Raw genomic sequence first — 13,811 nt, 5'->3', positions numbered from 1 at the left:
AAGGGAGCCTGCTGTTTGGTTGACCAGTCGTGTTAGTATAACTTGAGCCTACCAGACAGTTATAATTGCTGAACATTAATGGTTCCTGTGCCCCGCCGGGCTTTTTGAAGGCCTTTTGCGTCAACTCTTCTTCCTATAAGCAAAGCAGTGTTATAAAGAATAGATGCATGACTTTTGGCTTGTTGTAAAGAGCGTTGAAGTCAGCATTTTTACTTCGATGGTGGCCTTCTTTCTTGAGACTTTGGAGGGCAGGCAAATGCCTGAGCAGCATTCAGGTATGGAGGAAGCATGCTGCCAATTCACACCGTTTCTTGCTGGGTGATTCGGTACACGTCGCAAAGAATAAGAAATAAGAAATATTGCAAAAGAATGCAAGGACAAGCAGAAGGGCACAGTCACTGGGCTGACTCCCAACTGTCATTAGCTCTCCGTCGAGGTAGGAGCCGTCGACGGAGGGCTTTAACCGTGCTGTCTTTTGACTGATTCGCAGGGGCAGCAGCGCGTTCAACAAGCAGTGCCAGAGCAGCGTCAAGCCTATGCGGAAAAAGAACTCCGAGGGCACTCTGGCAACCTCACTCTCAAGCGTCCTCTCCTGCAAGCTCAGGGAGGGCTACGCTCTGAGGAGCATCTCCACTTCCAAGGGTAGGCTCCCCCACTGAAGTACATACGTGCGCCTTTACGTCTTGCATTGCAGATGTTTGTCCGTGCGCCTCCACTGGTTTTACAATATTTTTACAGCGATGGCGGTTGTGGGCTCTTCCCCTCCTCAAAATGATGTAGGGTGTCCGTAGTCAATGTCGCCAAATGCTCAAAAAAGAAAATTCCAAATGCCCATCATGGTTTTCATGGGATTCGATCCCGGGTTCACTGATTGTGAAGCGAGTGCACTAGAACAGAGCCGCGCCAGCTGCTTCAATACGTTGCCCAATAAACTGCACGTGTCGAAAAGGGCTGCATATATGAGGTCTTGCGCAGTGCCCTCTAGATGGCCACAGTTGCAGTGACTCCGCATCACATCACTTGAATCTCACGCCGCCTTCTTTGAAGGGCTTCTGCGTGTATAAAATAAATTAGCGTGTCGCTCCCTGGAAGTGTTCGTACATACAGGCAGTATGTAGTATCGCAAAATTTACGCAGATTAATCACTACATATCCACAAGGTCATCATATGGTCATCACAGGTTTACTGCAAGATACATACGGATACATTGAGGTCGAATGAGGATTTACGACTATTGCTGTGACTGTACTGTAGATTCACACGGGACTGGTTGTTTCTTTTTTTTTTTCTCCAGGGGAGTTAGAAATCAAGCTGGTGCTCCCATGGAAGTTTGACGTGAACCTCGAATACGTCGTCATGGTTCCCTGGCCGGCATCAAACAAGAGGTTAGACTTCTGTCGAAAAGACACGCTTGAGCTTTGCTTGAGGTGGTGTCCTCAGTTTCTCATAGAGCTTTGGACATCTTTTATAAGCTTTGTTCATAAACTTTCGGAAGAGAAATGGGGTCAACACTGTTTCTGATGGTTTCTGGTCTTTTGGGTGTCTACAACTTTTGTGCCAAGGACAAATAGCCCTTCTGCAAAACTGTTATTATGGATGTGCTAGGGAAAGTATGGTGTGGTTTGCTCAGGAGTGAAACCTGCCCGGAGAATTTTTTTTAATGAAAAAATCATCTTGATTTGTCTCACTATCTTGGAAAAAATGGCTGGACTTTATAAAGCTGACTAAAACAAGACCTTTAAATGCTTTCATACATGCTGAACTAGCATTTGCTTTATCCTAACCCTCTGTGGGTGGTCTAGATTTTGTCAGCAGTCACCTTAAGCCTAAACTGAGCACTATCCAGCCTTTCACATTAAAACAATCTTAAGAACATTGCTGCTTTCGACTGTGAAAATTTTCTTGGGCTGTGATATGGAAGTGAGTACATTGCACCCATGTGACGAAAATGTGAAACGGAAGGGTTGCGGTACCGCGGCGTAGGCTCATTACCGTGTCACTATCCGTCCCCGGTAGAGTAAGATAGAGTGTTTCACGTTTTCGTCACATGCTAAAACCTTCGCCGTCTCTTGACCGATTACGCTCGTGGGTACAAGCAGACCAGATGGCCAAGATGTTTTCACGTAGTATGTTCGCCCGATTACAACATGCACCCAGTTTCTGCATCAAAGAACATTCATTTTAACATTCCCCCGGCTCTAATGCACTCCAAGTTTTTATGCTGAAAAAACGAGAAAAAAAAGAACCAATCTTGTGCACCAGGAATAAGCAAAGCTAATTTACTGGTAAGCTTCGCTCTCTGTCATTGCTCTTGACCAATCTGCGGCATACATTTCGGGACGCCGACGCGCACGCCGATGCACACACGTCTGCAAAGCCCAAGGTACGGGCAGCGACCGACTGTGAAGTCAAAGGCAAAAGAAATAGAAGCACAGCTCCTACAAGTTCCGAGGTTGCGACGTACAAAGGCTTAGCCGCCACCTCGCACTGGCAACGACGACGGGGTCGTTGCCGCTATTGCTGGCACAATTTCGGTTTCCTTTGGTTTAACGCGCAGGTAGCTTTTAGGCGCATTTTTCTCGAAAAAAAGGTGCATGTTATGCGCACTGACACGACGAGAACGACGGGGAGGAGTTTCAGTTTTTCTGCCTCCAGTGGGAGCTTCCCATCTTCGGCAATGCTTCGATGTCTCGTGCACCTCGAGCATGCACGCACAGCCGAAGCACGGTGGAAGGCGAAGAGCGTGTGCCGGAGGCTGGGCGTTTGAAAGGGACGACCCGCCGTCCTCACGTGGCCGGCGACTATAGAGTCGGGTAGATACGATAGCACCCGTCGAGAGCGCATCTCGTGCCACATTGCCAGCAGGGAATCACCAAGCGGAGACAGCCAGCAGAAGCAGCGTCCCGGCTGCAAGTTCGAGGTGTACGTGGAGGCGAGCTACGATTTCCTGCACGACGTGACCTGCGAAAACTTTAAAAGCAACAAGGCCAGGAGTCCCCACCGCATCCTGGTCACCCAGCAGTACTGGAACACCCTCAAAAAGTGAGCGGGCTTTCGGAGGTCTCTGTCTATGCCGACACAGTTGCGGTCGTTTGTGAGGAGATTAATGAAGAAAAGCGTGGTAACACTCCAGCCTGGTCGATTTCTGGCATGAAAGCTTTTTCACGGGCCTCTGCAACCGATATCTCGCTGCTATTTGCCGATTTCGCGACAACAAATTTTTTGCGTGTCCTGTCAATTCTGTTGTAGCGGGGCTTAACCTCTTTACTGTACTAATAATGAAGTTTGGTGCTAATTTTAGAGGTCCATAGTTTGTTGTTTGCTAAATGCATGTGTGACCGAGTGTGCAATCTGCATTGTACGACTGGTCGGGACGATGGTCGAAGGCAAGAACTATTTACGAAACTACCGGGCATTGGCTACGAACGAATAATTTCTCTGCTTTCTAAAAATCTGTCTCACAGCATTTCCAGCAACGACCAGCTGCTGGTCCACCTCCACTCATTCAACCAGAACCCCGTCTACTACTCGGTTCCCGAGAATTTCCGCAACGGCGTGCCGCTCTTCAACCTGCTGCACAGCGGGGGTTCATCGGGCCACCTTGTCCCGTCGTCCACGTGAGTCTGACACGGTGCCAAGCGATCTAATTTGCGGTTTGCTCGTAGCGGCCAAATAACACCACCATCGCATACCTTTTTAACATAAAACATTGCACAGAAGTATCGCACAAACTTATGGTGCACCAGTTCGTTTTAACCTCATAGGCAAGGCGTAACATTGCATGACATTTGTGATCGCGCAATATCACACCACTGCATGATGTCGCACAACCACGGGATGTCACATGACATCGGGACATGGGACGTCGAGGTTAGTTGTGTTGTTGTGTGGCATCACTTTACATAATCATGTTACCATGTGGCCTACAATCACCAACATTTACCGCCCCCCCGGTAACAAATGCTTTGTACGATAATGATCAAAGCACTTAACTGTACCATCTAATTGTCTTTTTTACTTTTTTCAGCGTGCGGAACAACAGCGCACAAGCTCCTTTTGTGGCGTTCTGGAAACCCGTCTGCATGCTGGATGTGAACATCTGGTTAGTGGCTCTTCCCCACGTCTTTACCAACTGAACATGAGAGCGCAATTACAGCCCTCTTTTGGTCTAATACGCATCACTGTTGTTATGCATGCTTTTGGATTTCAGTTGTGCTATTACGCAAAAGAAAATCCTCGAAGACACTGAGCTTCCACAAAGCTTTTTTTTTAAAGCGCCTAATTCCGGATGGTATAGAGTGTCCCCCCAAAAAAAGTCGGGGCTCCAATCCACGCTATGAGTGTGGTTGGCCCGCGAAGCTGTGGTATCACCTGCAGCGATTGCCCACTGCACTATACCAAATAATTGAAGAAAGAAAAGTAAATGTACTGTACCAAAACTTTTTTGACACTGGGTGTTTCATGTAAGAGTAACAAAATTTCTAAAATTAGTGTATTCGGGGTAAAAGGATAATTTTCTTGGAACCACATTATTCGTGGTGGCGGACGTCAGAAAATGCGCAATACCTACTAATTAGCTTGCTAATTAACTAGAAATTACTAATGAACTTTTTAATTAGTGAAAATAGGCATATGGTTCCATCTAGAAGCTTGCTGAGCGTCATAGACACTACTAAATGAGTAATTTTCAGAAAGACTTTGAGCACATGAGAAGCATAGTGGTGTGCTGAAGTTATCACTCGTGGAGCAGGTACAAGGCTAACAGTAGCGGTAAGGTGCCCGCACAATTTTTCCGTCTCGTCTGAGAGCCCCAGCTTTGTACCTGCTCCACGAGTGGTGACTTTAGCACACTACTATGCTTCTCACATGCTCAGTCTTTCTGAAAATTACTGATTTAGTAGTTTTCTATGATGCTCAGAAAGTTTCTAATTGGAACCATATGTCTGTTCTCACTAATAAAATGTTGATTAGTAATTTTTAGCTAATTAGCGAATACACTAATTTTAGGAATTTTCTTCTCTGTTACTTGAAACACCCTGTATGAAAGTTTAGTGACGTCATTCCCCACGTCGCAAGCTGCCGTTGTCGCGGCAGCTTGCGTAACGATAATCTTTATCGGGAAACATATGCGGTGAGCACTACATGCTTTGCACTGTTATCAGGAGTGCCTTATCATCAATTATGTGGTTTGGATGCTTGTTTTGTGCTTGCTCTTTATTGAAATGAATCCTGTGATGTATGTTGTATGCGTGATATACACTTTTCGCTTCAATCACTGAAGGTGTTTTTCCGTGAGGACGGCCGACACAAAAATCCGACTTACAGCTTTGCTGAAAAAATATTTACCGGGTTTCTTTCACCGCAAAAATTAACTATGCATCGCCGAATGCTCATTTCCCGTCGAATAGTAGTGCTAGAGGTCCGAACCCAAGGCCAAAGTTTCAGCGCGAACCGATATCTTATCCAAAGTTATAGGTGATTTTCTGAAAATTTCAGTGGGAAAATGGAGCCTGTTTTCGCCCTTTTTCGGTTTCTGGCGCATTGGGCTCCGTGTATCCGAGAGCTCCGTCGGCCACCATTTTGCCATCAACATTTTTAGAAAATACGTAACTTTTTAATAAAATATTGATTCGCGCTGAAACTTTGGAATCTGATTCGGACCTCTAGCGCTACCTTCAGGCGGAGAATGAGCATTCGGCGATGCTTAGTTTATTTTTGCGGTGAAAAAGACCCTGTAAATTTTTTCGGGGACACCCTGTAGTTTCGAATAACACACTATTCTATGTTTGCTCGAAACTCGCAATTCACTATTCGCGCATGCCTACAAAATAAGCTGTACCAAAAAAAGAAAAGAAAAATGCTTTATTTCTTAAAGGTTTCGAGTTCAACTAGTTAGTATAGGCATGCCTGACGAGGCATAGGCATGCCTGACCATGCGACAGCCCCCCTCCCTGGTCCCTTAATCGAGCAAGGCCAGTCAAAGAGAATGTTCAACAGACAGAAGAAAAAATAGTGTATTTACTCGCATAGTGAATGCACCCCCCACAACGAGCATCTATATTTGAACTTTTTTCTCCCTTCTGTAATCAACGCACCTCCAATTTTCGAACCCGCGAGTCTAAAATTGCGTCCAATTTAGCAAGCCTCCAAGCCAGTTTTCTTTTGCCACCAGGCGGTCAGGCCAAGCCAAGCCAAGCCAAGCCGCTCTCGTAATGGCCGCGAGTGCGTAGTTGCGGTAGTTGCAGTAGTGATCAACAGTGAAACCGAGTGTTGCGCACACTTGACGAAGCTTGGGTCAAAAAATTGCCGAGCCCTGGGCATTCTTCGCCTATCGGATGCATTGATGTCAACAAACAAGTTGTCGGACAGTAAAATCGTGAAAGTGGTTAGACCTAATTTCACATACTCCGGGTAAATGTGTTTTTTTAATCTGTAACAGAACGGCACAGCGAGGTGCACGCTGCGCTGTAGGCTGAGAGTGTCTGGTAGCCTCTCCATGAACGAAACTTGATCCGTGCAAGCGGGCTTCGGGGGTCAGCGGTTGGACTTCGTACGAGTTCTTAAACGCATAGTCGCGGATATACCTGAGCGGGCCACCGGATTTTAGCAATATATATTGCCTAAGAACGGTCGCGTTGCTTTTCGTGCTGAGTGAGCTTCATAGGGCGCTTTTCCTTCCACAAAAGGCACCCCGAAAGTGCCCTAAAAAGGTGTGCAATTTATAAAGCATGGTTACTGTGGTGCGCCCCCAACCAGCCGTGGGTGCACGTCCATCACTGGAGACATGCCACAGTGCCTTGCCGTGTCATATTGGCACCTAATATGACATTTGCACAAAGTGTGTAAATGCAAAAACCCCCACCCCCCTAAATATGTGTAAATTTTTCGGAAAAAAAGTGTGTTCATTATGCAAGTAGATATGGTACATATCTGCGAAAAACTAAACATCAAAAATGCCCATTGCCAATAAAAAAAATGCTGCATAAAGCTTTCCTCATTTTGAGTTGGGAACAATTCTGAAACATGTTTCTTTTTCATGATTCGCATCTTGGGTGCTGGTTCTTAGTTGAACTTAGACTTTTAAGAGCTGTCAAAGTCCCCGGAGACTTGTTGCTGGCCATGTAGGAAGTGCCAAAGGAGAACTATAATGGACGGGTCCATTTTCAGGCAACGCTGGGTGCACGTTCACCGCATCAGCCTGCTGCTGGAGCATGACCTACCGCTACCCCGTCACCTTCAGCAGCCCAACAGCAGCGGGCGCTACGACCCCGTGCAGTGCCGTCAGGCGCTGAACCGCCTCGCCACTCTGCTGCGCGATCGCTCGAGCTTTGTGCTGGCTGAGGGACACGCCTACATCACTTTCCTCTACGGCGGGTGAGACTTGTGGGCTATTCTGGAAGCCTTGCCTACGTGCTGTGATGTGCCGTGATTGTGTGACGTCTCGGTTGTCTATCACATGGTCAATAGTTGTACACGACACGAAGCAAACTTCATTAGTATTTTTACTACCGTAAAATACCGTGGAACTGGCCATTATTACAATTTGACAAACTCGGGAATTCTGAAAATTATAGGTTACGTGCCCGATTTGACCGTACAAGCGCCCATGTTTAAATTAACCTAGTTTTCAGGGAAATTGGGGTGGGCACATTGGTCACGGAGATGGTGGCAACTATTTTCCGAATGCATATAAACTGGTTTGTGGGGAAATTGTGAGATGCATTAGTAAGGGGTCGCACAATGTGTGTCCGAGAGCACAGCCATCGCGGTATTTGACGTTGGGAATACTCAAAAGAGAGCACATCACCTGATTCCTATTGAAGCTGGTAGGAAGGGGAAACTTGCGGCATTAGAGTCTGCACCAAAAGTTTTCGTTCCACTAGTTTCCAGCCCGGTGCATGAGTGAACCGTTTCTTAGAGGGGCCCTGGCAACGACTTTTTTACTGGTTTTTAATTTGCACCGAAACTCAGCGCACTGAACATAGTAACTTAGTGAACCTTTTCTTTTCTCGAAATTCGCTTTATTTTAAAAGTTATAGACACATTAAAATTACAAAAACAAGTAAAAAATAACCTCCGTCAAGACATTCTTGGTCCTCTGTCCCCCCCTTTTCCCGTGCCGGAGGATTACCGTGGACCGCGGTGACTGAGGAATATGGAGAGGGAGGGGAAGACGGGGAAAGGAGGTGGAAACCGAGGAGGGAGAACTGCCCGATAATGGGGCAGAACTAGTCGAGTTGAGTTTGGGACGCTGACGTGACTTCATCGCCTACGCTGCGTCCCAACAGACACTCATCGTAAGCGTCCGTAGCGCGCTGGTGAAGCCTCTCAGCATTAACTCGACGACGCTCAAGTTCCGGGTGAGTCCGGGCAAGTCTCCTGTGCTGTCGCAAGGAGATGAATTCATACTTTCGCTTTTTGCAAAATGTGTTGCAGGACCAACAACGTCACAATGTTGTCACATGCCGCGCACGTTCGGTACCACGGGGCACCCCCGAAGGTGGAGGAGGCTTCCGCGTCGTTTGGTTAAAATATGACTCGCTGATATTCAGTTACTCTCTCCGTGCCCGCTGGGTTGCCTGAACCACAAGGGATGTGGAAACTGCAAAAAAGGTAGATGCTTAATTAGGATTGCAGGGCCCCTTTAGGCGACTACTCCACAGCAATAAAATAAAAAGGTTCGAGGGACACCTAAGCACTTATGAGTTGTGAATGCAAAAGCACGAATGTCTTTCTTGTGCGCGCTCTGGTGAAGTGGCCGTGCGGCGATGACATCGGCCGTGCAGCCGCTCCGAAGTCTGCCCGAGCGGGCTCTGGGAGGCCCCGGCCCCTCAGTCAGCCGCTTACTTTTACCGGTGCGCTGCTGCGCGGGCCCGCAGTGCCATGGGGTGGCGCTCCTTGAAACTGGCACAGTTTGGCCAATGGGAGCCTTGTTCTTTGAAACTATGACGCTTGCCAGCCAATGGGAGCTTATCCATCAGATTTCGGCTTCACTTTGCTTTTTTTTTGAGAGGTGAATTTAGCTGCCGTTTTGTGTGGCTTTTTGCTTGGCTTCGAAGCTGGGAGCCTTCAGATTGCGGCTTTACTTCGCTCCATTGGGAGAGAGGAATTTAGCTGCCGTTTGGTGCGGCTTCAGAGCTGGTGACGTCGGCTTGCTCCATAGGACTGTTAATGCTTTCGCATTAAAAAACACGTTTGTGCAGGGATGGCGACAAGCCCGTGTCGTTCTACGTGACCCGCGTGACCTACAAGGCACCCTGCATGGTGATACGCTTCGCCTTTCTCGGCGGCACCCCCGGGGACGAACGCAACGCTGTACGTAATTTCCTTAATATCTCTTTTGCTTGGGGTTAAGATGAAGTGCAGGACACGAGAACAGTAAATTTGCTTCCTTTCCTTTCACGAGCGTTTTTCTTGTTCCTGTACCTGCATCATAGGCTTTTGAGGTAGTGACAGAGTTAAGGCCCTTTCATGCAGTGTCTTTTGCTCACATTATTTTACAGTATGGGAGCTTATGTCTGCTTGTGTCACAAGTCACCTGGACGTCCGTAGTTCGTGTGAAATGAGGCAACCGGTTCGGGAAGTAAAGCTTTGTCCGTGACATACGAAGCACAGATGTCCCAATGACTTAGCTAGAGTGAAAAAATGTAAGCAAACATTCCTGCATGAATAGGCCTTAAAATTAACGAAGTAGTACAGATGTAAAAGAAGGACTGGGTATGTACCGTAAAGTTCCGAAAGAACGCCCACCCAAAATGAAGAGATAAACGGTGAAAAACATAGGGTGAGCTATCTTTGGGGACACCACAGCAAAACTTTATCAAAAACCGGCTACAAACCACGTGACACGGGAACTGATACTGCAGATCGCGGTCGCCACAAATTCGCGTTTCACGATGCGATAAACACGCGGGAATTCGCTACGAACTCCTGTGTCACAGGAAAGGATATCGCAGCTTGCAGATGCAACAGATTCGCGTTTCACGGTGCGAAGGACCCGCGGAAATCCGCTGAGAACTCGCATCTCACGTGAACGAATACCGCAAATCGCGGACGCAGCAGATGCAAGTTTTATGGTACAATAAACACACGGGAACCCGCTACAAACTTGCCTGTCACGGGAACTGATATTGCGCTCAGATTGCGGACAAAAAGGCAGGAATCTGCTACGAACTCGTATGTTAAGGGAACAAATACCGGAGATCGCGAACGCAGCAGAATCGTATTTCACGATGCAATGTACTTGCGGGACTAACTCGCGTGGAATGGAGATCGTACACGCAGAGCGTGGACAGAAACGCTGGAACCCGCTAAAAACTTTGGCACGGGAACGGATACTGCAGATTGCGGATGCAGCAGATTCACATTTCACAGTACAACATACACGTGGGAACAACTCGCGTGTTACGGGAGGCGATATCGCGTGCGCAGATTGCGGACAAAAACGCGGGCAGGTTGCGCGGTTGACGCGATTCCCGTCGGGCACTGCGTGACGTCCAACAGAAAGTGGGGGGTGGGCGATGTTTCGGAATTTTTATGTTACAGATATTTAGCCAGAAAAACGGGCATTCTCTCAATACCTTACAATAAAGGGATTTTGCCTTCCGTCAAAGGTGTGAATGTACTGGTAAATGAAAGTCTGATTCATCTTCGTAACATCGGTGTTCTGTGAAGTACCAATGTCTTAAAACTTTTCTTGCTTTGTAAACTGACCCGAGGGCGGGAAGATTGTACCGCGCCCTCTTTTCCTGGCGCCGCAGATTGTGAAGGAGCTGACTGACCAGATCCTTAGTCTGGAGCTGAGCAAGCGACTGGCCAAGGATTCCGGCTCCGACAGTGGCTCCTGCCTCCGGCTTCCGAAACCCCGGACTTACCAGAAGGCCAGCTGCTGCATCCTCTTCCGCAAGCCGCTCGAGCGCATCCTCATCAGGTCAGAGCACGGCGTTGAGGCCAAACTCGGGGACGTTTTGTTGCCGGCTAGGCTCGTTCGAAGCACAATACTTTTATGGACCAATTTTTAGGTTTAGAGTGTTACGAAGAGTTGCAACAAAACAAAAATGTAATGCAGGCGAACGACGATCATGGGGTTGGTACCATTATGAGACATGCGGTTGGTGTCATTATAGGTTATGTGGTCATGCGTCATGATGTCGCGGTGCCATGTGACCGTGTAGCTTATTGCCACCGGGTCGCGTGCCCATGTAACTTTCTTGTCACGGTGTTACATGACCACGCGCTTTATGTCACACTGTTGCATGACCATGGAACTCGACGTCACAGTGTCCCGTGACCATGCGAATTGACGGCAGTGTCATGTGACTGATGTCAGATTTTCGCATGACCACTTTTTGCCACTGTCTTGCACGACCATGTATCTTGACATCACAGTGTCACATGCCCATATGACTTCGTTGTAACAATGTTACATGACCACGCAACTTGTGACCACAAGCATGGTCACACACAACACAAACGCACGCCACACACATTGTGCGTGGCCACGAACATGGCCACACACACTGTGACCATGACACTTAACGTCACGCTGTCCCTTGACACTGTAAATTGATGACAGTTTCATGTGACCATGTTGCTTGATGTCAGTGTCGCATGACTACTTGTCGCTAGTCTCACATGACCACGTAACTTGACATCCAGTGTCGTGACTATGAAGCATGATTCCGTGGTGTCACGTGAGAGCGTGGCGTCACAAGGTTTACGTAAGTTGACGTCATGGTACCACATGAAACCGTGATGTCACAGTGTCAAGTGACATCAAGGGATGTCATGTGATACCTGGTGACATCATGCGACTTCACAGCATTACGTGACACTACAATGTGAGTAACGTCACGTGACCACTGCTCGCTAAATTTAGCGGGGAAATGTTTAAGCCCCCAAAGTCCGCATTCTGCACGGTTCGGACTTATACATAGGATGGAGGTGATTAACCTTACCGAAACTCCCGACGCACCTCTCGCCACAGGCACGAAAAGATGCCGAGGGACGTCCTCAGCATGACTGCTGCAGTTCCGGACTCGGTGGTTCTCCTGGGCCACCAGCGAATCTCTGGCACGCCGACAACTCGGAAGGGTGCCACGGGGGGCACTCCGGCAGGTGCCGCCGTGGACCCCACGAGCCAGCTGAGCCGCTACCTGCACCACCGGCGCTGGGTCTGGACCGTGCAGCGCCTCGTCAACGTGCCCTTGCCCCTGCACGCCGTCACCCGGATTCTCAAGACGCTCGCCAAGTGAGTGCGCAATGTCGCGGCTCGTTGTGGTCTTTTTGGTGGGAAACGCTGTTCAAACATAAACAAGTTGTTGGCAACATCTGATCTAGGAGGGAAGTGGCAGCGCCTGGTATGAGTTCTCACTTTTGCTTTGCTTCAGTGACGGAATTTGAACTTTGGCCTGTACCTTTCCTAATTGGAATAAACTGTGTTCTTCAATCCTTGTCACGTACAGGCAGGCCGTGGACTTTTTGGTTTTAACCGAAACACGCTGATAAACATCCGCTGGCGTTAGAAGTGGAAAATCAGTCAAAACCAAAAAAGGAAACAGATTTCTGAAACTTTTTGCTCCTGCGAGGACTGTTTTTGTCGAAACACTCCCCTTTTAGATTTAAACTCTTAATTATTAAAGTGCAGCTCTTAGGTGCCCGTTTCTAGGTTTTGCGGAGTCAGCGTCAGCGTAAAAGCGCAAACTTTTTGGGGAAAATTGATGTCGCGTGACCTCAACACCAAATCAATTCAAACTAAATTTGTCTACTAAATCTAGTGGAGAAACTGAATTTCTCCACTAAATTTAGGTGGAGAAATTCAGTTTCTCCGCTAGATTTAGTAGACAAATTTTGTTTTTCCGTTTGATTAATCAGGAAAAATTGACGTCACGTGACCTCAACACCAATTCAATTCCCTGCTAATCGACGTCACGGGACGTCAACACCAATTCGATTCCCCGCTAAATTTAGTGTGGACACTGAATTAGTGTTGAGGGCACATCGCGTCAATTTTGCAGCTAAATTTAGCAAAGAAACTGGGAGGAGTGGAGGGTATAGAGGAGGAGGATGGGAGGGTATGCAGGAGGAGGAGGCAGAGGAGGAAATGAGGAGAGGGGGGGGCAGAGTCGTATATACAGAGAGTTTGGTCATTCATTGGGAAGTATAGGAGTCAAATGAGGAGACGCGCCATTGGTCGAAAGCGTGCTGGGCGTGCTCAAGGGCTTCTTCATAAATTCGAATGTGGCCAACCGGAAGCCGAAAATAATACCCTGGTGGTGGTCGCAAGGAAGTGCGCCAGAGTAACTCTCAATGACTGAAAATATGGTGCACGTGATGTTTCAATCATGATCATCCAAAATCATGTTGGAGGAGCACGACTAGCAGTACGATGGACATAATCCGTACGCCAGCACGGATTTTTTTACCGATAAATGTTGTACTTGGGATTTGTCCGAAATAGTTTACAAAATACGCTGATACTTAAAAAAAACATAAAAACATTTGTCAGTGTATTCTATAAATAAACACCTGAAAATTTATGCCCTATTGTTTTGTTGTTACGCTTGGCGCTATTGCCATGAAATACTCACTAATGCCGTATTCATGCTGGCAACTGAACCACATTTGCAATGTGGTTGCGAATGCGGTTGCTTAAAGATCTAACACAATTTCACACGCGTTTGACGATGAAAACTAGCAGATTCACTTTGCGGTTGCGATTTGCCATAATTTGCCGTAAATTTTTCTAGACATCATTACTGCATTTGTGTTTTTTGGGTTATATATATAAATCAACAACTAGAATTGACAA

At 47.5% G+C, this 13,811-nt stretch overlaps 1 protein-coding gene across 1 annotated transcript in view; it reads left to right on the top strand.

Annotated features, from left to right (window-relative positions):
- LOC8036995 (KICSTOR complex protein SZT2) overlaps positions 1-13,811 on the top strand; it is a 169,139-nt gene that overhangs the window by 11,266 nt on the left and 144,062 nt on the right. Inside the window, exons 10-18 of the mRNA XM_042289347.1 lie at positions 491-642; positions 1,296-1,386; positions 2,864-3,043; positions 3,466-3,618; positions 4,029-4,103; positions 7,169-7,375; positions 9,205-9,316; positions 10,762-10,931; positions 11,988-12,251. Coding sequence (XP_042145281.1) covers positions 491-642; positions 1,296-1,386; positions 2,864-3,043; positions 3,466-3,618; positions 4,029-4,103; positions 7,169-7,375; positions 9,205-9,316; positions 10,762-10,931; positions 11,988-12,251 — 1,404 coding nt within the window. The remainder of the gene's footprint in view (positions 1-490; positions 643-1,295; positions 1,387-2,863; positions 3,044-3,465; positions 3,619-4,028; positions 4,104-7,168; positions 7,376-9,204; positions 9,317-10,761; positions 10,932-11,987; positions 12,252-13,811) is intronic.

The sequence above is a fragment of the Ixodes scapularis genome, unplaced genomic scaffold, assembly GCF_016920785.2.
Source record: "Ixodes scapularis isolate PalLabHiFi unplaced genomic scaffold, ASM1692078v2 PGA_scaffold12__126_contigs__length_90152505, whole genome shotgun sequence".
In the NCBI taxonomy this organism is placed as follows: Eukaryota; Metazoa; Arthropoda; class Arachnida; order Ixodida; family Ixodidae; genus Ixodes; species Ixodes scapularis.
Note: the sequence above shows the minus strand (reverse complement) of the source record. Positions and strands in the feature narration are given on the sequence as shown.